Below are 27,229 nucleotides of genomic sequence, written 5' to 3' on the forward strand. Positions count from 1 at the left end.
GCCGGCGCCACGCCCCCTGCCCCACGTGGCCTAGGCGCCGCCGCAAGAAGAGAACTGGGATTTGCTATCCTACGCCGGACGCCAGCCGCGGGTTTCCCCACGTCTGGAAATGCGTGGTGGTTCTGCCCCTCATCGCTGCTAAACAGACACGAGTCGGCTGGGCAGGCATCTGGAAGGGTCACATCCCTCTCCTACGAGGTGTTTCCTAGCCTGGGTAAAGAACAGGCCATTTGACTCTTACCGGCCACCGTATAAATCTTCCTGCCCTTGAACTCCGCTGGAGTTAGACTGCCCGGCCAGTTAACCTTTGAGGCTTGTGGGAAGCGAAAGTTGTTTGTAAACCCACAGGCACACTCCAGGTGCTAGTCAAGCCACGCCTCCCCCGTGCCCTTGAAATGCGGGGAACGAGGCTGCCCCCTGGTGGTCATGTGACACTGGCGTCCGGCGTCTCCTCTCCAGGCAACCGCCCTAGAGACCGACGCCACTGGCAGCAACATGAACGTGATCTACCCACTGGCGGTGCCTAAGGGGCGCCAGCTCTGCTGTGAGGTTTGCGAAGCTCCAGCGCAGCGGGTGTGCGCGGCCTGTACAGTCACTTATTACTGGTAGGCCCCGAAATGTGGCCCTTGGGCGCCTCAACTCCCTCCCTCTCTCTGTCATGGTCTGGGCCTGGGTTCCCTTAAGGCGGCTGCAAGACAGGCCCCTAAGACTTCAGTGCCGTCTGCCTCCTCGTCTACCCAGTCATTCGTCTGCAGATGTTTTGTTGAGCGCCTACTGTGTGCTATACACTGTTCTAGGTGCTGAAGTTACTGAGGGAACTCTGCAGACCATGTCCCTCAAAGGCGGCAGACCGATAAGTAAGCAAACAGAAACCAAGATAATTTCAGAAAGTGATAAATGTCGTAAAGACAAAGGAAATGTGATGGGAGGTTGGGCAGACTGCCTCTGTGAAGGTAGACTTAATCTGAAACTAAAGTGGGAGCAGCCTGCCATGGAAATGGCTGGGCGAAGAGTGGCTCGGCAAGGCCCTGAGGGAGAGAAGACTTGGGTGCGTTTGCGGAGTAGACAGAAGGCTAGGGTGTCTAGTGCATGGTCAAGACAGGGAGGGTAGTTCAAGATGAGGTCAGTTTTCATCTAGTCAGCATAAACATTCCTTGACCTTTGTTTCAGATTAGACCCTGTTTGGGGCCCGAGATAAAACAGCTAGGTTGCTGACTTTCAGAAACCTCAGCTAGAGCAGACTAACTTTTAGTTTAAAAAATACAGTCATTATAATACATGGTACCTGACAAGCGCTGTCACTCAGGGTGTGCTATTCCCTGGGACCTGTAAGGATGGAAGCATGGTGACTGGGGCACTACCTGGAAAGGTTCTCTGATGAAGTAACATTGGAGCCGAGTCTTGAAAGGTCGGTAGGAAGTTGCTAGGTGAATGAACAATATAAGAAGGAGGGGTAGGGTACTCTGGACACCCAGGACTACCTTGGTGAAAGGTGAAAGAACAAAGATTATTGAGAGCTGGGTAGAAAAGCTGGTGGTGTAAGGAGCCGTGACTGTTTTTCAAACTGCAGTCCAGGACCTTTAGCAGATTATGAACAAATCACAACCAGCATTTTAAGACAATAATAGAATAAAAAGCATCAGAGTAATCCTACTTGAATCATCTTTTGAAACACTTTTGTTTTAGTGCTTTCTGTGCATATGCGTGTTTGTACTGGTAAAATGTATTTCATATTATGGATTTAGTAAAAAAAAAAAAAAAACGTTTGAAAATCATTGTGAATAGTAGTAGTAGGAGTTTAACCAAAAAGATCAAGGTGAGGGCCAGTTACATGAGATCAAAGTTTGGAATTTATCCTGTGGGAGGCCATCGATGGTTTTGACATGCTCTCACTTGTGTTAAGATGACAGGTAGCAGTGTGGAAGATAGTTGGAAGGTAGACACTGGAGGCCACGTAACTGGTTAAGAAGTTGTTGCAATGGTCCCAGTGTAAAGTAAACATACCTCTCTCAGACTAAATTAGGTGTCCCTCCTCTGTACAGCACTCTATATGTGTCCCCTATCCTGACATTTCTGACATGGATTGAAATCAGTTGTTTAATGTAATCCTCACTAGGCTGTATGCCTCACGAGGGCAAGGATGGCATATTTTCATTGCTGTTACTTTATTGCATTTAGAATACAGTTTCAGAAATTATAACAGAAACTACAAAGTCCTGATTACCTCAGTATCTTCATTTTTCCACCATACTCACCGCCTCTTTTCCTTGATGTAGTTACAGAGACTTTGTTTCAGTTCTAATTTGCTAAGTCCTTTCCTCTCTCAGTTTCTTTGCCCAGGCTGTTCCCTCTGCTGGGAACCTCCCCTTCATGAATTTTTCTGGTTGCCTTTCATCCTTCAGTTCTTAGAAATGTTACTTCTTCAAAGAAGTCTTTCTAGAAAACCCAGTCTAAATACTCCTCTTTCATTTCCTTTCTCATTTTTTTCTTCACGTTTCCTATGCTTTTGTATTTTTGTGTTTACCTGTTGAATATCTGTGTGTTTTATGACACTTAGTGCCCCCCACATACCAGGCACTCAGTGATCATTTGTTGAATAAATGAACTTCTGAATGGATAATAAACCTATTAACTTGGCAGGGAACACAGAGGGAGGAGGTAGTGGGGGACAGACTGGATTGGGAACACAGAGTTTGAGGGGCCTTCAGGTCACTTGGGAGATCTGGCCAGTAAACAACTTTAAGTACCGACCTGGCACTTGGGAAGACTAGACTCCTTTGTCTAGTATGAGCTTCCAGATCTTCCCCTCGCCCCTTTGGAAGCAATTGCTTCTTCCTCTCAATTCATTGTACAGTTACTCTGTACCTCACAGTTGACTTATTTCTCTTCTTCATTTTATTTGTTGACAAGCACATTATCTCAATTTTATTATGCTCCATTAATACAGGACATTATGTTGAATGTGTGTAGAAGAACTGTCATATGTATGCTGTCTTTTGATCTGTGTCAGGCCCATCTGTGTACTCCCCACAGTCTCCAACAAAGTGTCTTGAAATAGTTGAAACTAAATATTTGATGAATGCATGAATAAATCATCATTTCCTATGCTCTTATCTTCCATTATTTTCTTTTCTCTTCTTTCACTACTTTTAATTCTCTTTAAAGCCTTCTCTTCTTCACCACCCTCTCTTTTCTCCACATTTCTATATCCTTGTGTCCTGGAAATGTCAAGATTTTTCTATATAGTAAATTGGAGGTAATTTTTCTATGTCTCCAAAATGGGGGCTTTAATATACTCTTCCTCACAGGGTTGGATGTTTTTTTTTGTTTGTTTTTTAATTAAAGTTTATGGGGTGACAATTGTTAGTAAAATTACATAGATTTCAGGTGTACAATTCTGTATTACATCATCTATAAATCCCATTGTATGTTCACCACCCAGAGTCAGTTCTCCTTCCATCACCATCTATTTGATCCTGCTCACAGGGTTTTCATGGTTGAATGTAAAGTATCTAGCACTATGTCTGGGACCAAGCTGGCACTCAATATTTATTTATTTTTTTCCTCATACCAAATTGAAAGCGCAGGAAGGACAGTCAGCTTTAATTTGTGAAAGTTTTTTTTTTTTTTTTTGCAAAAAATTTTTTCCTGATTATAGATGTAATTCATGCTCACTGCAGAAAACTTAAAAATACAAAAAATAAAGAAGAAAAATAATCCATAATCCCATACCCAGAGATTAATAACCTGACATTTTGGTGAATTTCCGTGTGTTTTTTACCTATAAATCCATTTATGTTGTGTATTCTGTGTAATCTTCTGCATATCTTTCTATATTGTTCCAAGGGAATAGAACATTTTCTTAAAAAGGCAATTTTATTAAAGTATACATTAAAGCATTACAGACAGATAAAAGAGGCTTCAATACTATAGGTTAGCAAATCATAGCATATAGATAAGACTAATTTGCAATAATTTTTCTTTTCATTTAACATTATGGGATACAAATTAAAATGCCTTTGCTGGTCAGGAAGAGAAAACAAATGGTGAAGTGGGTTTCAACAGAAGGAATCAGTAGGGTATGTGGTGAGCTGGAGAATGAATTCCCCGCCTAAAGACATTTAAATTCAGTTTTAAAAACTTGATAATGGCCAAACAAAACAAGTCAGCCTTACAAGCTACTTAATTGTGAGCTCTGATTGAAAACATATTTTTCAGCTCCTTCTTTATGCATGGCCATGTTTTGGGTGTTAAGGGTGAGACAGATGAATAAGGAGAGAGCTCACAAATATATAAATAAAATTCATTTTATTTAGAAAGGCAAGACATGCCAAATACTCTCCGTGGAACAAAGGTTCAGGCAGCTAAGTAAGTTAATATTTCCATTACTCACACAATTACTCATCAAATCCTTGTTTGATAAATACCCCGTGGAGCTCCACTATTTCTATATCCTGACTGTTAAGTGCTTTTATTGATTTGTTTACAATAATTGTCTATCAAAAAAACCCCTTAAAACACTTTATGTGATTTCTATAAAAGCAGTCCCAGTTTATAAAGATATACTTTATGTCATTTCTGTTGCCCCAGAAGCAAGAGAGAGGGTGCTATGTTTTATTGTCTGACTGCTTTTGTGCTAGAACAGCAGAGTTGAGTAGTTGCAATAGAGACCATGTAGTTCTCAAAGCCTAAAATACTTACTGTCTGGCCCTTTACAGAAAACTTTGCTGACCCCTGCCCTAGATTACTGTTACCTATTTGGGAATATGTGTAAATGGAACCAAACAGTTAATGTTCTCACATTTAAGTAAAAATGTGTAACAGTCAATAGAAATGCAAAAACCCATGATTTTATGTATCTAACAGTCTTAATAATGCATGAAGCAGTTATATGTCAATTATACCTCAATTTGAAAAAAAGGTGAACGTGGGGGGAAAAAACCCCAAAAACATTAAGCAATTATTAATGTCTCCCTTCAATCCTGACGGGCGAAATATAATAAATAATTCAATCATAATAGTTGGACACATCAGTATCCCACTTTCAATAATGACTAGAACAACTAGGCAGAAGATCAGCAAGGAAATATAAGACTTGAACAACACTGTAAAGTAACAAGACCTAACAGATATCTATAGAACACCATCCAACAACAGCAGAATATACATTCTTCTCAAGTTCATATGAAACATTCTCCAGGACAGACCATATTTAGAGCATAAAAACAAGTCTCACATTTACAAGGATTGAAATTATACAAAGTATGTTCTCCAACCACAGTGGAATGAAATTAGTCATTGAAAATAGAAGGAAATTTGGGAAATTTACAAATGTATGGCAATAACAACAAACTGTTAAACCACCAATGGGTTAAAAAAGAAATCACAAGGGAAATTAGAAAATGCTTTGAGATGAAATGAGAAGGAAAACACAACATACTAAAACTTATTGGGTGCAGTTAAAGCAGTACTCAGAAGGACATTTACAGCTGTAAATATATACATTCAAAGGGAAGGAATGCTTCAAGTCAATAACCTAGCCTTCCACTTTAAGAAACTAGAAAGAGAAGAGCAAACTCAACCCAAAGCTAGCAGAAGGAGGGAAATAGTAAAGATTAGAGCAGAAAAAAATGAAATAAAGAATAGGAAAACAATGGAGTCAGCAAACCCAAAAGTTGGTTCTTTAAAAACTCAAAAAAATTGACAAACCTTTAGGTAGACTGACCAAGAAAAGAAAAGAAGACTCAAATTACTAAAATCAGAAATGAAAGTGGGGAGATTGCTACCAACTTTGCAGAAATAAGAAGTTATAGGGTCTGCCCGGTGGCTCAGACAGTTGGAGCTCCGTGCTCCTCACTCCGAAGGCTACTGGTTCGATTCCCACATGGGCCAGTGGGCTCTCAAGCCCAAGGTTGCTAGTTCAACTCCTCGAGTCCGCAAGGGATGGTGGGCTCCATTCCCTGCAACTAAGATTGAACACGGCACCTTGAGCTGAGCTGGTGCTGAGCTCCCAAATGGCTCAGTTGGTTGGAGCGCATCCTCTCAACCACAAGGTTGCCAGTTCGACTCTCGCAATGGATGGTGGGCTGTGCCCCCTACAACTAGCAACGGCATCTGGACCTGGAGCTGAACTCCTCCCTCCACAACTAAGACTGAAAGGACAACAACTTGAAGCTGAACAGCACCCTCCACAACTAAGATTGAAAGGACAACAACTTGACTTGGAAAAAAGGCCTGGAAATACAAACTATTCCCCAATAAAGTCCTGTTCCCCTTCCCCAATAAAATCTTTAAAAAAAAAAAAAAGAAGAAAGTGTCTCTAGAGCCTCATCAAACGTAAATTCCTTTCTTTTCCCCAAGAAAAAGACCCTCAAATTCTTCAGCTTCAGAGTTCAGATATTTTGCAAATGACCTTAGAACAATGCAGAGTTAAAGCTGTCTTTGTTGTTATTAATTAAGCACAAATTCTCACAGCATCGCCATGTGACTTGGGAATGTGTATCTGTGCCTGCAGAAAGGACATACTCCACCACGCTTCCCCACTCCAACGTAGTTGATCCACCATCAAATAACCACAGGAAAGAAAAGAGATTTGTGTCAGAAATGGCTTTGGGCTCCCTGTCTGGTTTGTGTTGGGCTTACTTTTCTAATTTCTAGGGCCAGGCCAGGAGTAGGGCCAATGCTGTTTCCCCGAAAAGAAGACCTAGTCGGACCATCAGCTCTAATGCGTCTTTTGGGGCAAAAATTAATATAAGACCCAGTCTTACTTTAATATTATATTATTGAATATAATATATTTAATTTATATTAAATATATTTAATATAATTTAATTAAAGTATATTCAATTTAATGTAACTAAATTAAATATAATTATATTTATTTCATATAAAGGGTCTTATATTAATTTTTGCTCCAAAAGATGCGTCAGAGCTGATGGTCCGGCCACGTCTTATTTTCCGGGAAACACGGTAGAATCTTGGGCCACGTCAGAAAGAAAGATAATCAAGTCCGTGTTTTTCTCATCAGTAGTGTGGTTCATCAAAGAGCTGACTGGGGCAGCATCCATGAGAAGATCTGTCAGCTCCTGATCCCGCTGCGCACTTCCATGCCCTTCTACAATTCAGAGGAAGAGCGGCAGCATGGGCTCCAGCAGCTGCAGCAGCGGCAGGTAGGGCCTATGGGACAGTTACAGGGTTAACTCACTGGTGCAGCAACATCACCCAGGAGAAAGGGTGTACTGGGTCGAGATCACTAACCTGTAACCTCTGTGAGGGCAGAGACTCGGTTTTGTATCTTTATGTCCTCAATACCATTCAGTCCGTGTTCTCCATTTATTAACTGACCTGCTGTATTCGTTTGCTTGGGCTACTATAACAAATACCATAGGCTGAGTGGCTTAAACAACAGAAATGTATTTTCTCACCGTTCTGAAGGTCAGAAGTCCAAGATTAACGATAAGTGTCCTCAGGTTTGGTTTCTACTAAGGCCTGTCTCATTGGTTTACAGATGGCTGCCTTCTGGCTGTGTCCTCACCTGGTCTTTCCTCTGTGTGCACACATCCCTGGTATCTCTTTGTTATGTCCAAATCTCTCCTTATAAGGATGCCGGTGAGATTGCATTAGGGGCCATCCTAATGGCGTTTTAACTTAATCACTTACTTAAAGGCTCTATCTCAAAACGCAGTCACATTCTGAGGTACTAGGGGTTAGGACTTTAACGTATGAATTTTGGGGGGGACAAAATTAGGCCATAGCACCCCTATGTGTCAAGTCCTGTGATAAGAACCTAGGCATATGGTAGGAGGTGGAAAATGTTGTATGAATATACTAGTGAGTCAATAAAAGAGATGAAGAAAACTTATCATGGCACTGATAGCATCATCTCAATGATTCTGAACAGATAGCGCTTTATGAGCCATAAATCTCAAAACACCAGATCTATCCATTTTAGTGTTGTGACACTTTGAGAGTGGCCATAGAACACTGCAGAGTTGCTGCTGACATTAGCTAAGCAGCCTAACTCCAGAAGGAAAAATAAGATGTATATCTCAAAATTAACTCACATACAAAGGCAGAAAGTTTTAGATTGTCTTGAGGCATGACAGCTTTACTAAACTAAAACAGTATTATACATATAAGAATAATATTCATGTAGTAATTTTATATTGAGCTCTTATTTATGCCAAACACTGAACTGAGGAGAAAAGACACTTAGTTCCTATAGGTCTTGAGGAACTCACAGTCCAGGTTTGCCTTTTATATCACCTGTTTCGGGTCTTGTGTCCACCTCAGTACAGGTGGGCTCACCTTGTGCCCTCAACCAGTTCCTTAGGTGTCAGCCCTATCGCCAGGTGTACCTATAATATCCACCATTGTCTTTTACCCTTAGGCTGTCTCAGAGGGAGTTTTTTTTTTCTTTCACAGAAGCATTTGATTGAATTCTGCTACACTGTAGCCCAGAAATATCTCTTTGAAGGGAAACATGAAGCTGCTGTCCCAGCAGCTTTGCATTCTCTTCGCTTCCGCAAGAACGTGCACGGCCTGAGTTCAGTGGAGCTTGTGCCTGCCTACCTGCTGTTGGCCGAGGCCAGTCTTGGTAAGTAGGCCTGACTGCAGATGCCCTGGAGCCCTTCAGAAGTGCTGTGCTGTGTCATACCGTGGCCAAAGAGTCCAGCCTTGGCAGTGAGGCCAAGACACCTTCTGTGGAAGAGCAGGGCTGCTATAAAGTTCGGCACAAGATGGGGAAGGAGAGGCCGTGGACTTCTGGCACGATTGACAGAAATCCCCTGTAGCTGGCCTAAGCCAAAGGAGGAAATTTGTTAGGATACTAGAGCGTCCTGAGGGAACTGAGGCTTCACGACGTACTAGAGTCAGATTGCTGTAACAAACCCGGTGGGTGCTCTCAGTTTCTCTCTCTTGGGCCTTGTCTTTTGTGTCTGCTTCTCTTTCCTTATCTGCTTTATATGCCATCATTGCAGACCAGATTTTTCTACCCTATGCTTACTGCAGAGGACAACTATCCCAAAATGTCAGCTGTAGCTGAGTTTACATTGAATTTACTTGTCCTCCAGATTCAAGGTAGGTAATAGAAACTAACTAGCATCTGATTTCTTATTTTAAAGTCGTGGAAGACAGAATTGTGTTGACTCAGCTTGAGGTTGGTATCTACCTTTATCTATCTTTGTGTCAGGGTCACATCGTTCAAACAGGAGTATAGGAACCTGCCCCTCTAGATGGGGGAGACAGTTAGGAGAGTGGGGAGCTCAGTCTTGGCAGACACCGCACCTGGTGGTTGGAACAAGAGGAGAATTAGTATTTTTGAGGGAAATTAGCATTTTTGAGCATTTTTAGTGTTTTAGGTACGTGGTTTTAGGTACTATGCTATACATATTAATAGCCACTATTTAAAAACAAAACAAAAACCAAACACTAAAAAAATGAAACTGTCAGAAATACCACACAAATAACTTTTTTTCCCTGAGCTATCTGAGAGTAAGTTGTTTACCTGATGCCCTATGCCTTGAATATTTCCGTGTGTATTTCCCACAAAGACGTTCTCCTTTCTAATCACAAAATACAACCATCATCTACTATCATCTACTAAGCAGACTCCATTCAAGTTTCTCCAATTGTCCCAACAGCATCTTTATAGTAAAAGGATATAGTTCAGAATCATGCTTTTCATTTTAACGTGTCTTTCGTCTCCTTCATTTTGGAATAGTTTCTCAATCTTTCCTTGGCTTCTATGACTTTGATACTTTTAAATATTAAAGTCCAATTATTTTATAAAGTGTCCCCCAATTTGGGTTTCTCTGATGTTTCCTCGTGACTGGATTCAAGTGATGTATCTTTGCAGGAATATCACAGAAATGATGCTGTGTTCTTCTCATCCCATCCTGTAAGTTGGCACGTTTTCAATTTATTCCCTTACTGAAGATGCTCATTTAAGTTACTTTATTAAGGTGGTATCTGCCAGGCTTCTTCTCTGTAAAGTTACTCTGTCCCCTCTTTGCAATTAGTAAGTAACTTATGAGGAGGCATTTTGAAACTCTGTAAGTATCCCATTCTTCATCACACTTGCAATGTATTCATTTATTTATTTATATCAGTATAGACTCTGTTTCCTGTTTTATTCAGTGGGTTATACTTTGGTACTATCATCAATTCGGTGCTCAAACTGTCCCTGATTTGGCAAGTGGCAGCCCATTCAAGCTTCTGTGGTTTCTGTGTCTCCTTGACGTATCCCCTTTGTTCTTTGATCACTTTCCTGCTTTCTGGAACATACCTCCAAGGAGCCTTGATTTCCTTTAGTGGAAAATGGAAATCAGAAGCCAAGAGTTGTGCACTAATCCTATGCATTGCTATTGGGGTATGGCTGCTCCCAGGCCTTCGATGGACAGAGTTAGGGAATATATGTCAACGTAATAATGTGTGTATACCTACACACACTGCATTTAAATTTATGTCTATATATCTCTATCTGTGTATCTCTATCTCTCTATGTATATGACCCTGGACCCACACCAGTACACCAAGTCCAGTCCAACACCACCACAGGGTTCAATCTAATTTTCTCCTGTTCCGTATTGGTAGTTCCCTTCTCTGACAGTAAGAATACTAGCCTCCTTTTTCATGAATATATTTACATATTTAATCAGTTCCTCTCTATGAACCAATCTCCCATTTCAACCCTATCCTTTCCCCTTGCAGAGGCTCGCCTATCCCTCTGTGGGCTCTATCCCTCATTCCAGTCCACCTCTTCTTCACCCCTCACTGGTTTGGGTTCTGACTCCCCATAGCAGGCTACCTAACTGCAAGAATGCCCTCCTCAGGTGGTTAGAGCACGTGCTCTTGGCAGCAGGGTTGCCGGTTCAATTTCCGCATGGATGGTGGGCTGCGCCCCCTGCAACTAAAGATTGTAAAGGGCGACTGGACTTGGAGCTGAGCTGCGCCCTCCACAACTAGATTGAAGGACAATGACTTGGAGCTGATGGGCCCTGGAGAAACACACTGTTTCCCAATTAAAAAAAAAAAGGAATACCCTCCTTACCCTGCTCAGATCTGACTCCCTACTCTAGGTCGTCGCTCCTCCAAACCTATTGGGAAGAGCACTGGACAAGGAAATACAAGCAAGGTTCTGTTTATTTCTGACACTGACTAGCTATGGGATTTTGGAAGAGTCACCCTGGCCTAATCCCATCATCTCTCATTTGGACTATTGCCTGCCACCCGGTCTCTGCATATCTCTGGCCTCCCTCCAATCTGGCCTCCACACAAAATGTGATCAAGTCATTCCACTAAATAAAGACCAAATTCCTAAAGCAATTTATGAGGCCCTGCTTAGTCCAGCTTTTCTGAATTCTCTCACTTCATCTTGCTTTCTTTTCTCCTTCCCTTTTAGTTACACTTGCCTGCTCTGATTTTTCAGAGGAACTGTGACGCTTCCTTGCTCTGGAAGGCTCTTCTCCAGCCACTCTCCCTACGACTTCTCTCCTCCCCTTCACCTACTTAACTCCTATTCATTCTTCAGGTCTCAGCTCAAGAGGTACCACCCTGCTGTCTAGAAGCCTTTCCCAAACCCCCAGACTGACTCAGGTCTTTCTATATGTACCCACTTAGAAACCGCTTTCTTTTTTCTGGGTACTTACTTCAATAATAAGTATACATACATTGGTGATCTTGTTTAATTAAAGTCTCTCTCTTCCACTAAACTCTAAGCTCAGGGAGAACTGGAACTGTATCTATTCTTACCTGTCATAGTGTCCTGATACCCAGAATAGTACTTAGTGTAGAGAAGGTTCCCAAAAGCCCCCCTCATGGTACGTGACTCCTTGGGGGCACTCTGTGAGCATTTGCTGAATCGGAGTCCACTTCATGGGATTGTTTTGAGGATTAAATGAGTTTGTCTATATTGAACATGAGAGTGCTTTCCAAGCTGGAAAGTTCTGTCTGAATGGGAGGTCTCTTTGTAACTCCCACAGTCATTGATTTGAAGCCTTGCCAACCTCTTTGGACATCTAAATAAATCACAATTCTTGTAAACATGCTTCTTTTTCCCATCTTACCGATTCCTCTTGACTAGATTGAGAAAATAACAGGTATTCAGCCTTTTTTTAAAACTTTGGAATTTTAATGAACTAGAAATGATATTTTCAATAACACTTCAAAGAGGAGCCACCTTACTCATCTTCCCCCACTGTTGCCAAAGTTTTGGAACCAAGAGAACCTTCGTTCCGATTCCAACTCTTTCTTTGCCGATTGGGTGATCCCAGTCATCAAGCTCTTTCTTATTAGGGCTCTCACACATGCTGTTCCTTCTGCCTGGAATTCTCTGATCTCCTTCATACATGGCTAGCTTCTGTCAGGTATCTGCTTAAATGTCATCTTCTCAGAGAGTTGTCCCCTAATCATCTAATCAGAGTGGGTTCCTCCCTGCTCTTTTTTGATCACTGTGTCCTGTTCATTTCCTTCATAGCGTTTCAATTTTTGTTTGTTTATTGTGTACCTACTTCACTTGGGTATAAGCTCCTTGAGGTCAGAAATCATGTCTGTTTTATTCACCAACAGGTACTCAGTAAACTAGATGAATCTGTGGTTGAATCAATGAATGAAGTTTCCTCTTCTGTAAATTCCTCCTTAGATATTTATTTCATAGGGTTGTTGGCAGACTTAAATAACAGATGCACATGGCCTGGCATTATGCATGGCAAAGAACAGGCCCTCAGGAAATGCCTATTTCCTTTTCTTCCCCTGGGCGCCCCATAGCCACACCTTTGTATCGTCTGTGACTGCTTTATGGTGTGCTCCTTTACTTTCGTCACCAAGTCCTGCACAATCTTCCCCCATTATGTCATAGATTTACCACTAACCCAGTGTCAGCCTGTTGTCTCGCCCTTCAGACAAGTTCCACTGCTCCTTAATGGACTATTCTTTCTCTCCACATACTCCACATACTATTATCGACTCCACATACTATTAAAATCACTCTGTAGGATAATCTCACTGCCTTTGGCAACTTTCCATCTCTAAGACCTCCACTCCATCCCTGCGCCTCTCCAGGAAAGCACTAGGTACGAGGCGGCATGCCCGGATTTGCCCACTCACTAGTCACAATCTTAGTTCTGACCTGCTTGAAACAGTCCATTCTTCCCGCCTCACTATATCCCTCTCTTTGAATTTGCAGCTTCATAGTTTTTCCTCCCAAGTAGGCCTTTTCCTTTGGGACTGACACTCATTTAGGTGCTGGTTCAGCTTGGCCTTGGGGCCATCATTCTTGAGCATTGTCCCCTTGCATGAGAACTGGACAAAGAAAATTTAAAATTTTCAGTCTCTGTCAATGCCCTGCACCAATTTTTTTCTCCATGTAAACAATCTTAGCTAATAGTCATTTGCTTGTTTACATTTGAAAGGACCTCAGTCTATAGCTTATTTTATAGATAAAACCCAGATGGAAGATGTGACTTACCACGAGCCAGGATCATGGGCTTAGGCCTCTTGCTTCTAATCTAGAGTCTTCCCACTTTAGTTTCCCATGTTAGTTTGAGCTTCACTCAAACAAAGTGACTTGCTTCTTCTTGTAGACAGCTTCTTCTCTTTTCCTTTAATTCAGTGACAAATGATTACAACTAAAATAAAATAATGCTTATGCATGAACTAGGCCTGGGAGGAAGGACAAAGAACAGGAAGCTGACCAGCAGTTCGTGTCCTCATCTCCTGACCCTTTACTGGTGCCGTTTCTGCTGCAGCATCCATCACATGAACTGCACACCCAGAGTTTGCCTCTGGCTCTGTGGAAGGCTGTCAGTGGTTCTCTATTCAGTTCTGACAAGCTCCTTAGGAGGCAAGCAGGGAAGCAGGCAGCTGTTATGTATTTTTACAGCTAAGCAAAAAGTTTTAAGTATTAAGAATATAAGAATTTTAGAAATAAAGGCGACTTTCACTTAGTAACCATGTGTCGTCTATTCTAGCTCCTAAATGTCTCTTCACATCTACTCCATCTTTATTCACTGCCTTAGATCAGGCCCCTGTCAGTGCTTGCCTGAACTCTTTCAAGCCTTCTAGTGAGACTTCCACTTCTCTCCTTCCCCTCTGGTCCCTCCATTGGCTCCAGAAGGGCCTTCTAAATCTAAATCCAATTCTCTCTCCCTTTCTGAAAATCCTTTAATTTTTATCCACATGCATCAATCTCTTTGTCATGACTTACTAAGCCACCAGAATCTGTCCCCTGCCTACCTCCTTAGCCTGATTTCCGGCCACTCTATCTCTCACACTTTGTGTTTCAGCATCACAGACCAATATAGTTCTCTGAATATGGCATATATTTCATACCCTCGTGACTGTGCCTATGTGTTACCTCTGCCTAGGATGCTCTATCTCCCTCACCTAGTTAGAAAACTTCCATTCATCTCAAAACCCAGCTTAGACTTCCCTGATTGTCTTAGCTTGGCTGCCGTCACAATATGATAGACTGGGTGGTTTAAACAACAAATATTTATTTCTCACAGTTCTGGAAGCTGAAAGTCCAAGATCAAGGTACCAGCAAATTCTGTGTCTGATGAAGGCCTACTTCCTGGCATGTAGATAGCCAGCTTCTCCCTGTATCCTCACACGGTTGAGAAAGAGAGATCATCTCTCTAGTGCAGGGGTGTCCAAACTTTTTTCAACATTTTTCACCAAGGGCCATATGCGGTAAAATACACAAACAGCCAGGCCACGCACTCGAGGTGAAGTACATATTGCCCCACCTGGTTTATTTAAGTAAACTAAATATATTTTTGGAATTTGCTGCGTGCCAATTAACAATGGATTGCGGACCGCAGTTGGCCCGCGGGCGCAGTTTTGACACCCCCTATCTAGTGTGCCTTTTGATAAAGGCACAAATGCCATTAAATAAGGGCTCCACTCTCATGACTTAATTACTTGCCAAAGGCTCCACCTCCAAATAACATCACTTTGGGGATTAGGGCTTCAACATATGAATTTTGAGGGACAGAACATTTCTTCCAAAGCACTGACCATTCCTCTTCCCACTCCATTGATTCTGTCTACCCCACCTATAGAATAGAACATTTCTTTGCCACTTTCAAACCTTATGATGTTACTATTGTTGCACTTACACTATGTTATAAATACTCTTTTTTCATGTCACATATTTATTCCCCCAATCCAACTATAAATTTTTCAAGGGTAATGGCTTTGATTCATCTTTGAATCCCCATCATTCAACACCAGGCTTGGTATATAAATACACATATATTTTTAAGTTGCAATATTACTGCTGTATCATATAATCTACCCTTTTAAAGTACAATTCAGTGGTTTTATTATATTCAGAGGATTGTGCCACCATTACTACATTTTAATTCCAGAACATTTTAGTCACCTCAGAATGGAACCCCATCCCCATATTAGCAGTCACATCCCATTTTCCCAGATCCACAGTCCCCTGATCACCACTAATATAACTTCTGTCTCCATGGATCTGCCTATGCTGGACATTTCATATAAATGAAATCATCCAATACGTGGCCTTTTATGGCTGGCTCCTTTCACTTAGCACATTTTCAAGGTTCATCCATTTGTAGTGTGTATCAGTACTTCATTCCTTTCCATAACTGAATAATATTCCACTCACAGATATGGATAGACCAATTATGTATATCTACTCATCACTTGATGGACATTTAAGTTGTTTCTATGTTTTTGGCTATTATTATTAGGCTGCTGTGAACATTCACGTACAAGTTTTTGTGTGTCAATAAATGTTGGAGTCAATGAATAAATGAATGAATTGTAGTGACATATTTCATCATGTGTTCTCTGACCAGGATATGAACATAATCTTCTTTCCTTCTTTTGGGTAGGTCTGGGGCGGACCGTCCAGGCTGAGGAATATCTATCCCAAGCCCAGTGGACCGTCCTCAAATCAACTGAATGTTCTTATGCCACCCTCTCTTTACTGCATCGAAACCTGGGACTTCTCTGTATGGCTAAGGAAAACTCTGAGGAAGCCCGTTATCATCTAGCCAATGATGTAAACAAGCTAAGTTATAACACTTGAATGATTCTGACAATAGCTGTTTAGTTGAGTTTTTTTTTGTTTTTTTTTTTAACCAAACGTTTCTCTATAACTTTCTGTTTATAATTGACTGTTCGGTAGGGTATTAGCAAGAACACGATTCTGACAACCTGAGCTCAAGCCTTTCAACTTCCCAGCCGTGCAACCTTGGCCAGGTCACTTCCTTTCCCCAACTTCAATCACTTTGAGGATACTGAAGGGAGGCAGAACAGTGTGCTGGTGAAGGGAAGGGCTTTACTTCATGTCCCAGCTCTGTAGTTTCACCAGCCACACAGCCTTTGACAAATCATTTCACCTCTTTCATCACCCGTGAGACAGAAATCATAAGATGATCTCTGCCTCATTAGGTCATTGAGAGACAAATAATAGGACAATACATGTGCAGCACTGTGGCTGTTATTTTTATAAATAACATCAAGGTCTCTACTTTAGAGTGTGGCCATGAAATTTCAATGAGCTGGTGGTATATGACAGTGCTTTGTAAACTATAAAACTCTGTGCACGTGTTAGATAGGATGATGAGGGTGGTGACTGAGCTGTTCTTTCAAAATTTATGAGCTTTCTATTAGGATTTCAGTATTGGACAATATTACCAGAGAGTAGAGAAATCTGGGTGAAGTTAGGGTCAGGCTGACATCTGCATGCAGGCTGGTTCTCTCCTCAGCCTCTCTGGGCAACCTTCCCTCTATTTGGCTGCCACTGCACAATGCCCATAAATCCACTGGCAGCATTCTCGTGCTGGTTAGTCTCTATATTCCCTTACCCACAATCCATTCTCCGCCCTACTTTGCCCTGGGAGGCTGCCCTCTATGCACCACACGACCTGGACTCCATTGCTCGTTGGCTTTGCTTGGGTTTGGAGAGAGAGAGGTGTGGCAAGGGAATGGAGGTTCGGAGGAGAAAGAGATTGGGGTGTTTACACTCTCTGCTGTCGTTCTGACCCAGCCCGGTTCTGGCAGTGGCAGATTTCCTCCATGACCACAGCTCCTGTCCAGAAGCCTTCTCCTGTAGCTTTAGCTCTTGCTGGTCCTGGAAACCCCGCTTTCCCCCCTTGTTTGTTCAGGACTTGGGGTGATAATAGTTTCTGCTGTTGATAATCCCTAGTGCTTCACTAGCTCTGGTTGGTTCCTTAACCCTTCCACATCTCTGTAAATAATTTTCATTGAACTGTCTGCAGGAAATAATTTTGAGGGCGCCATCTGTTTCCACCTAGGACCTTGACTAATACACTACTTCATCTGTGTTTCTCTATATAAATATACTCTATGCCCCCTGACAATTAAGCAGAGACTCATTCTGTTTTGAGCTGGGGCACACTGTTAAGAATTAGATCAAGTTCAGATTACTCAGCCTAACTTCAAAAAATAACTATAAATGTCAAACTATTAGGTTGGTGCAGAAGTAATTGCAGTTTAAGAGGTTAAAAATAATTGCAAAAACTGCAATTACTTCTGCACCAACCTAATACTATACTGTACCCCTGAAACTAAATATCAAATGTCAACTGTAATTGAAAAATAAAACATTTTTTAAAACAATCACAGCTTTATTGATACATACCATAAAATTCACCCACTTTAAATGTACAATTCAATGATTTTTAGTTAATTTACAGAGTTGCGCAGCCATCAGCACAATCCAGTTTTAAAGCATTTTCATCAACCCGAAGAGATCCCTCGTATCCATTTACAGTTATTTCTCATTCCCAGCCCCAGCCCCAGGCAACCACTATCTGTTTCTCTAGATTTGCCTTTTCTGGACATTTTTGCATCTGACTTCTTGCACTTAGCATATTTGTATTGAGATTCATCTATGTTGTTGTATGTATCAGTATTTCATTATTTTATTGCTGAGTAGTAGTCCATCATCTGAATACACCGCAATTTGTTTAGCCATTCATCAGTTGATGGACATTTGGGTTATTGCCACTTTTTGGCTGTTATGAATAATCCTGCTATGAACATACATTCCCAGGAGCAATATATGAGGGTTCTATTTTCTCTACATCCTTGACAGTACTTGTTATATTCTGCCTTTTTAAAAAAAAACTTTTATTTTATTTAAAGTATGTTTTTCCAGGACCCATCAGCCCCAAGTCAAGCAATTGCTTCACTCTAGTTGTGGAGGGCGCCGCTCACACTGTCCCATGCGGGGATCGAACCGGCAACCCTGGTGCTATGAACATCGCACTCTAACAAACTGAGTTAACCAGCTGCCCCTATTCTGCCTTTTTGATTAGAGCCTTTCTAGTGTGTCTGAAGTGGTATCTCATTATGGTTTTATTTTGCATTTCCTCTATGACTAAAAATGTTGAGCATCATTTCATGTGCTTATTAGTCATTGGTATACGTTCTTGGAGACATGTCTATTCGGATCCTTTGCCCATTTTTTAATTGGGCTTTTATAAAAGTTCTTTATATATTCTAGGTACAAGTTTTATCAGATATATGATTCACAAGGAGAATTCAAGCACTCTCCTTCTCCCGTCTGCTATAGATTTATTTTTCCAGTTGTGCATTTGGAACAGAGGACATCAGGACCTCAGGAGGCTACTTCCATCTGGCTAATATCTTCTATGGCCTTAATAAGTTGGACGTGGCAGACACGCTATACACCAAGGTGAGCTGGGGAATATGGGAACTGAGACTTGACCCTTGGGCCTTTGTCTTACAACTGGTGTTGGATCATTCATGAAAAATTTGAGGCAAAGAGAGATGAAGTGACTTACTCAAGTTCACATAGCCCAATACATGATATATTCCACTTTTCTTTCTTCCTGTTTTTCTACTACCAAAATAGATCAGTCCTTAGCATCCATAGGACGATTAACAAATAGTAAGTGACGGGTCACTAAGAACCAAACCCCTGCAAATAGACTGTCATATGCTCAGTCATACCCACAGGGATGAGCTAATGTGCGCAAATTGAGATGTGTGATAGAGAAGATGAATTTTTTCTGGGTTTTTTTTTTAAGATTTTATTGGGGAAGGGGAGCAGTGTGTATTTCTAGGACTTTATGGGGGAGCAGTGTGTTTTTCCCAAGACCCATCAGCTCCAAGTCAAATTGTTGTCCTTCAATCTTAGTTGTGGAGGGCGCAGCTCAGCTCCAAGTCCAGTTGTCATTTTCAATCTTAGTTGCAGGGGGCGCAGCCCACCATCTAATGCAGATCAAACCCGGCAACCTTGTTGTAAAGAGCACGTGCTCTAACCAACTGAGCCATCTGGCCTCCCCTCAGCAGCTCAGTGGCAGCTCAGCTCAAGTTGTTGCCTTCAATCTAGTTGCGGAGGGCGCAGCTCACTGGCTCATGTGGGAATCAAACCGGCAACCCTGTTGCTCAGAGCTCGCGTTGTAACCAACTGAGGCATTTGGCCGCCTAAGAAGAAGAGTTTTTAAGAGAAAACTATTGCTGAAAGGTCGTACCCTATTTCCCCGAAAATAAGGCCTAGCTGGACAATCAGCTCTAATGCGTCTTTTGGAGCAAAAATTAATATAAGACCTGGTATTATATTAATCATATTAATCATATTAATCATATTAATTATATTATATTATATTATATTATATTATATTATATTATATTATATTATATTATATTATACCCAGTCTTATATTATATAAGACCCCCCAGCCTTATGTTATAGTAAAATAAGACGGGGTCTCATATTAATTTTTGTTTCAAAAGACGCATTAGAGCTGATTGCCCAGCTAGGTGTTATTTTCGGTGAAACACGGATGAAGGGATTAAAGAACAGAGTACTTTGAAATTTTTATCTTTACATGTGAAAGATTTTAAACCTTTTCCAATATGTTAAAATGTCAGTTATGCTCATACAGTAACACCTCACTTAGCAAGCGACCATTCTTGTATGAGGCAGACTCTCATGCTGTGACTATTCATATTTTAGGCCCACTTGTGAGGAAGAGGCATTGTGGTGTAGCTGAAAAGAAGTGATCTTCAGAGTCAGACAGACTTGAATTTAATTCCTTGAATTTAATTCCTTGAATTTAATAGCAGCTATTCCCAAAAGTCAAGTGTGATCTTAACTTCTCTGACGCTCAGTTTATTTATCTGTAAAATGGGACTAATAAATACTATGACTTCAATTGGGATGCTGTGAGGATGTAAAGGTTTAGTTGTATGTGCTCAATAAATGGTAGCCATTGTCATTAGACCCCCACCAGGGCTGTCCCCAGATCAGCCTGCCACATGCCCTTGCAGCCTATCTCTTGTCACTTTCACTTTGGCCATGCCTGTTGGGGCCCTTAAGGCTCCCCCTGCCTCCAGGCACAATGAGAGAGGGAGTGTGCAGACTGTCAGGAAACCTGGCCAGAGGTGCTGCCCTCCCAGCTGGCTGGTCCAATGGCAAAGGTCTGGCCTGCTTATCTGATTGCATCTCCTCTCCCAACAGGTCTCTGAGATCTGGAATAAATATTTGAACAATCACTATCAAGTCCTCTCACAGGCTCGCATCCAACAAATAGATTTACTGGGCAAACGATTTGAGACTGACACTGGCTTGGGTAAGTAGCAGCATTCCCTAGGAAGCAGAGCAGTGACTGTATCCCTCCCAGCCCATAGGCCTTGCCCTGGAGAGGGAAAGCCGCTCTCCCTGTTGGGGAGCCCATCAGTGCCATCTGCCCCATTTTCCTGGTGGGGAAACTGAGACACGCGATCCCTGGCATCACACCCAGCCGTTCTGGGGGTTCATAAAGAACAGATTTGGCGGGGAAAAGACCCTGCACGAGCCCACTGTGATTTCCGCAGAGCATCCGTTTCATTTGTGTTGTCCCTCCAGGGCACATGAGCCAAGGTAGACTCAGGCGGAAGTCACATCACTCCATTGTTCTGGTGCCTGATCCTCTAACTTTGCTGGACAGTGAGCTTCTCAGTGGCGGTGTCGAGTCTGAGTCCTCTCTCCAGCCCCAGGCTCAGCAAAGGGCTGAGTGTGGAATAACACTGTACAGCTTCATTCTCTCTGGGAGAATAAAGAGACAGAGGATCTAGTCAGTGCTCGAAAAAGATAGACAGTGTAGCTGGAGATACAGAGCCTTTGTCAATTACCAAAAGAAAATTTCCATGAGTACAGATTATATTTCAAGATGGGCCCCAGAATGAAGAGGTGAGGATGGTGTTGGAGAGGGAAGACTTCTTACAGGAGAGATTTTGAGCTAAGGTTTAAAAAGTTAAGAACTTAATGACCTTTCTCTCATTGTAAAAGTGGTTCATGTTGAAGCAGAAAACTTGGAAATCACAGATATCCAATGATAGTCAACCTTAATATGATGGTATATATCCTTTCTGTCTTTTTCTCCAAGCCTTAGCACAGTAAGTCCTCAATGTTGTCGATAGATTCTTGGAAACAGCGACTTTAAGAAAAACAACGTGTAATGGAATCAATTTTACCACAGGCGAATTGACATAACAAGAGTTAAGTTCCTATGGCCTATGTCTGGTCACAAAAACATCACCAAACTTCTAAATAAAGACTCAAAACACTTCTGATAGTAAACATTGAAATAAATGTGAGCTATATGTACATTTAAGAAAGATGAGTAAAAATAAGTAAGATAATTCTTTTCCAAGCTGCTTATTCCAGTTGAGGGTCACAGGTGACTAGAGCCTACCCTGGCAGCTCAGGGCACAAAAGGTGGGTACCCACCCTGGACAGGACGCCCTTCCGTCGCTGGGCCCCTCACACACACACCGTGCCACACTCACTCAGACTGGGGCAATTTAGACACGCCCATCACCTAGTGTGCACGTCTTTGGGATGTGGGAGGAAAACAGAAGACCAGGAGAAAACCCACACAGCCCTGGAGAGAACGTGCACACTCCATGCCGACAGTGTCCCCGGCCGAGAATTGATTTTTCTTTCCTCATCAACATTATCACGAAGTGACGCTGAACAAAATGATGTTGTTCTAGGATTTGCTGTACTGAAAAAGTGCTTTTAAGGATCTGGCCCATAATAACTCGTAATAAGTCAATAAATGAGAACCAAAGTAGAACCAAAAGCTGCTGGGGGAAATTGTAAACAGCCTTCCCCAGAGGAGGCAGAAAGGCTACTGCTTAAGACTCTTTGGATTTGGGGGAGAAGAATGAAGGTGCTGCAGGAAGCCCCTGCTCCCTTCTCCTGCTATAGGGTAGAAGCTGGGTTGGGCCCAAGAAATCCTGCTGTGACAACTGCCCTGTATTCGGGCACCTAAGAGATCTAATGCAGGGCTCTGACAGAGAGGAACCCTGGCAACTTGGGGACCTGTGGGAACGAGCATGTTTTTACTTATGCTGCTAATGACACCCTAGGCAAAGCTGGGGAGCTGCCTGAGACGGCAGCTTCCTGCTCTGCACCAGCAGCAGTCCTCCGAGGAAGGACTGGCCGTGGATTGCGCTGCCTCCCTCAGAGGTGGCTTCAGGAGACCAGGTGCCCTCCAGGTCAGTGCTCGTTGCTGAGGGTACACTCAGCTGTCTCCCAGGTCTGTTTCCTCATTCCTCCCTTTCCATTGCAGATGAAGCCCAGGAAGCAGAAGCCATACGCATCCTGACTTCAATCTTGAACATTCGGGAATCGACCTCTGACAGCGCCCCTCAAAAAACTGTCTTCATTCTGAAAACCCTGGTCATGCTTTACCACCTAATGATGAATCCTTCAAAGGCAAGTTTCCTTAGAAAAGCAGCATGTCTGCAATGGAGGTGAAATTCCTCTAGTTGAATTCAGCTATGTATTGCCCAATGCGCTGGCTTTTATGCTCAAGTAAGCCGCCACTCCAAAAAAAGTTCAGATGCTCATGGCATTTTTCATTTGTTGAGTCCAGCCTGCATAATGGAAACCCAGGGTTGCATAGGTAAACTGAGGCTGGGGAAGTGCTGGGGAGGCTGCAGGGCAGGAGGGCTCTGGGGAGTCCTTGGTGGAATGGAGTAGTAGCTCTAACTATACTCAGTGAGTGAATTCCCTGTTGCTGAACGGATCCAGGCAGAAATGGATTGCCATAAAATAATTTAAAAGGTAATAATTTTTGAGTGGTAATTACGTGCCAGTCACCAGCCTAAGTACTTTACATGTATTAACACATTTAATTCTCATACCAACCTTATAAAGTAGCTGTTTTATTATTCCTACTTTACAGGTAAGGAAACTGAGGCACAGAGAGGGTCTATGATTTGCCCAATTTCTTACAGACAGTCAGTGGCAGATCTCAGGCTTATCAATTAACTGATTCACTCATTCATTCAAATGTTTATTTAGCATCTATATTCTAGGAACTGGGGATACAGTGGTGAGCCACCAGATAAATTCCCTATCTCCATAAGACTTAGGTTTTTTTAGAGGAGGAGAAGTCACAATAAACAAGTAAACATATAAATATGTAATAGAATTTCACATAGTGAAAAGTGCTACAAGGAAAAATAAAGCAGGCAAGGAGAGAGAGGAGGGCTGGTTGGAGGAGGCCTTTCTGTGTGGGTGACATGGAAAATTTAGGATTCCCCCCTTCCTCCCTGCCTTTCTTCCTCCAGTGCTTTCGTCAACAAACTTTTGCTCAACACCCACTGTGTCCCAGGGCCTGGAGAAGCTCCCAGTCAGTGGGTCATAACAGAGGTCACAGCAAAGCTCAGGGCACTGGGAGCACAAAGGGGGGACACTAACCATATCTGCAATGGGGTAAGGGTGGCTAGGGAACAGGGCAATATCTCCACCGAATTTCTGCAGTCCAGGGTCCAACTTTCCACTGTATACTCGCGGAAGTCATTACCCCAAGGCGCGTTAAAGGTGTTAGATCTACAAGAGGTCTTTAAAGGGGACACATCAATCCACTCAAGATTGGCACCTCACTTTTTTCAAGTCTTGACTCAGTTTTCAGTAAAGCTTTCCCTGGTCTCCTCTCTAAAATTGTAAAATGCCATTACCACGACTGATGCTTCTCCCCCTTTCCTGCTTTATTTCTTTTTCCTTAGCATGTGTTACTATTTAAGACACACTCGTGTTTTACCTATTTGTCTCATTTATTGTCTCTTTCCCCTGCTAAGTTCCGTAAGCGCAGGAATTTTAGCCTGTAGTCACAGTACCTGGAATATGGTGGCCGTTCGATATTTATGGGAAGGAAGGAAGAAAGGGAGGAAGGAAGGAAGGAAGGAGGGAGGGAAAGAAGGAAGGAAAGGAGGAAGGAAGGAAGGAAGGAAAGGAGGAAGGAAGGAAGGAAGGAAGGAAGGAAGGAAGGAAGGAAGGAAGGAAGGAAGGAAAACAAGGAGAGAAAGTGGGAGAGAGGAAAGAGCGAGCAAGAATCTGTCCCAGGATGTCCTGTGAAGCCTCTGTCCAAGTCTAAACTCTGCGCCACATGGCCCCCAGGATAGCAATTTCCTTGTGGCACCTATCACATTGGGGGTCTATGCCCCCCAATGTAGGTTCAAAGGGCCCTGCTTAAGATCCTGCAAAGATCTCACTTTGCTAAGAAGGTGTGTTTGGTCAGGTCAGGTGAGGTTTTCTGGTGCCCCCCCAGCCCCACCCAGCATATGTGTAGCTCGCTATAAGGACGCAGTGTGTGTTCTCACCAGTTTCCAGCAAGAACTCAGTGGCTGATATGAGAAGCTGATGGGTCATTGCCCATGTTTCTGGGATTGAGTTTCCCAATGTCATGCTTTCCTGTGACAACTTCCTTTTGTCACTACAATTCTATTCCAGGCACAAGAATATGCCATGAAAGCCTTCAGTCTAGCTCAAGAACAACAGCTCAGCGTCCATGAACAAAACGCCATTCAAGAATTATTAAGTCTCATCTCAGCTGAAGAAGCTCATTCCATTACGTAGTGACCTATGAGTTCTGTGTCAGGGCCCGTTCCAGGGGCTATTGAATGTCTGACATATTCCAGCCTTGCCCATCTGCTTTGAGGTATGTACTAGGAATTGCTCAAGTTCCCATTCTCTTCCCCAGTGACTGCACATGTAGCTGTGTTTTTATTCTTGCACAGCACATGTGAGGGAACTTTAGGCATAGACATCAGTAAAACGTGTTTATCATGACCTTTGCACTTGGTTTATCATAATTTTGTATGCCTTTGAGTAATGTGCTGTCAGCTCACTAACACGGTATTTGTAATTAAATTGCAAATAGTTTATCGTATTTGCCAGAAGTCTCCCAGTGCATGTTTCATAGACCTTTGCCAAAAAAGGTGTTAGGAATAGAGCTATAGTGGAGCAGTTTCCCTATTCTACTGGAATTACGTCAGCATTAATTTGGTGTAGATTGTGATTAAAATGTCTATTATAATTCCTAGAGCAATCACTAAAAAAATTACTCTAAAAAATAGTTAAAAATCAACAAAGGAATTAAATCGGTATATTAGAAAAGATCCATTTAATGCAAAAGTAAAGGAAGAATAGAGGGACAAAAAGGACATGAGATATATAGAAAACAAATAGCAAAAACATAAATCCTAGGTCTTTGCCAGAGAAGACCCCTGGACCTTGCAGGGAGTCCCAACATGCATCAGCTGAGCTACCATTCCAGGTTGGTGTCTTTCTATAGGTGATAATTTGAAGCAGATGTGAGCCATCTATACTGTCTAGGGGAGAAGACTCGGAAAGACCCCCTGTGATGTAGGGGACAGAGTGCAGGCCTTGGAATTAGCTATAGCTCTGTCACTTAATAGCTTTGTGAACTTGATCCCGCATAACCTTATTATTATTGCTGTAAATGGCCCAGATGTGGCCACAGCTGTATCAGCTTGTCTTATAGATGGCTGTGGTTGTTTAGCATATCCTTTTTTTCAGTTTTTCGTTTTTTGCCTCTGGACCTGCTAAGCAGTTTGCTCATTAGCATACTTTTCTTCCTGGGAAGATCTGCACCCAGGAAGAGGATACACAAGTTAAGGGCCTGTCAGAGAGTTTTATGTTCCTCCCTGTAAATTAATTTACTAAGACATATGTTGTAAAAATAGGTCAGATGGGCCACCCGGCCCCTTCAGGTCTAGGTAAAATCTGCTGGGAATCCCATTCTATACCTTTGGGCATTCTTAATGCTTCTCCAAGATACCTATAAAGTGTCAGGGCCTTACCTTTCTACTAGCCATCTCTCACTCCAATTTTTTGCGTTCTCACTCTCCCTTGCTCATCTTGTAGTTGTTTCTTTCATCTCTTTAGAGACACAACCCCTTCTTCTTGATTCTCACTCCCTAACCTCAAATATGAGTTAGCTCTTGCAAATAGACGTTCCGTGAAGATTGAGGAGGGTTTGTGAGGAGGAGGATCAACAACTCTTAGTAGATAATTTAAAGGAAAATATTATAACTTCTGTATTCTAAAAAAGCCCTTTAAAGTGCATTTCATTAAATTCTAGTTCTCACCTTTGCCATATTCATTGTCCCTTTCTCTTTTCCCCCCTCCGTTACCTATTCTCTGTTCTCTCCACCCCTGAATTTTTATCCATGAATCCCCATTGAGTATATTTATAAAATTATTGTTTAAATTAAATTGTTTAAATTTATTATTCCTATTGACAGATTTTCGTCTTGATTATGGGCCATATTTTTCTGCTTTTCAACATGTCTTAGTGATTCAATTTTCAGTCTTTCTACTTTTCTAACACTTTCATGTAAGGCTATAAATTTTCCTCTAAATACTGCTTTAGTTGATATCACATATTTTAAACTGCAGTGTTTTGTCATTTTGTTCTAAATATTTCTTAATTTTTTTATGACTCATGAGTCATTTAGAGGTATGATTCTTAATTTCTAAGAGGTGACTTTATTTCTTTGTTGTTGATTTCTAGCTTAATTTTATTGAAGTCATAAGATATGCTGTGTACAATTTAGACTTTTAGAAATTAGTTGAGATTTGCTTTGTGATCCAGGAAACGGTCAATATTTGCAAATGTTCTGTGCAGGCTAGAAAAGAATGGAGTTATTGGGCACAGGGTCCTGTATATGTCCATTGGGTCAAGCTTGTTCATATTTGCAAATCTTGCATATCCTTGCTATTAATACATTTTTCATTTATATCTGAGAGAAACATATAAAATCCACCCAATATGAGCGTGGGTGTATCTATTTCTCCTTGTAGTGCTGTCATTTTTTGCTTTATATATTTTGAGACTTTGTTATTAGGCAAGTACAAATTCAAATATTATATTTTCCCGGTGAATTAAATATTTTTTTATAT

The 27,229-nt window shown here is 41.9% G+C and overlaps 1 protein-coding gene across 2 annotated transcripts; it reads left to right on the forward strand.

The window, feature by feature from the left end:
* The first annotated feature begins 27 nt into the window (after positions 1-27).
* ZMYND12 (zinc finger MYND-type containing 12) lies at positions 28-27,229 on the forward strand. Of its 2 annotated transcripts, none has more exons than XM_081055796.1 (8): positions 28-605; positions 7,028-7,169; positions 8,425-8,596; positions 15,864-16,033; positions 18,575-18,697; positions 20,489-20,600; positions 22,587-22,732; positions 24,755-27,229. In XM_081055796.1, the coding sequence occupies exons 1-8, from the start codon at positions 496-498 to the stop codon at positions 24,878-24,880; spliced, it is 1,101 nt and encodes a 366-aa protein (XP_080911922.1). In that variant the 5' UTR covers positions 28-495; the 3' UTR covers positions 24,881-27,229. The 2 variants fall into 2 exon arrangements, with proteins under 2 accessions (XP_080911922.1, XP_080911923.1); XM_081055797.1 differs by having other exon boundaries at positions 474-857; positions 24,755-25,192.

This window comes from Rhinolophus hipposideros, assembly GCF_964194185.1.
Source record: "Rhinolophus hipposideros genome assembly, chromosome: 8".
In the NCBI taxonomy this organism is placed as follows: domain Eukaryota; kingdom Metazoa; phylum Chordata; class Mammalia; order Chiroptera; family Rhinolophidae; genus Rhinolophus; species Rhinolophus hipposideros.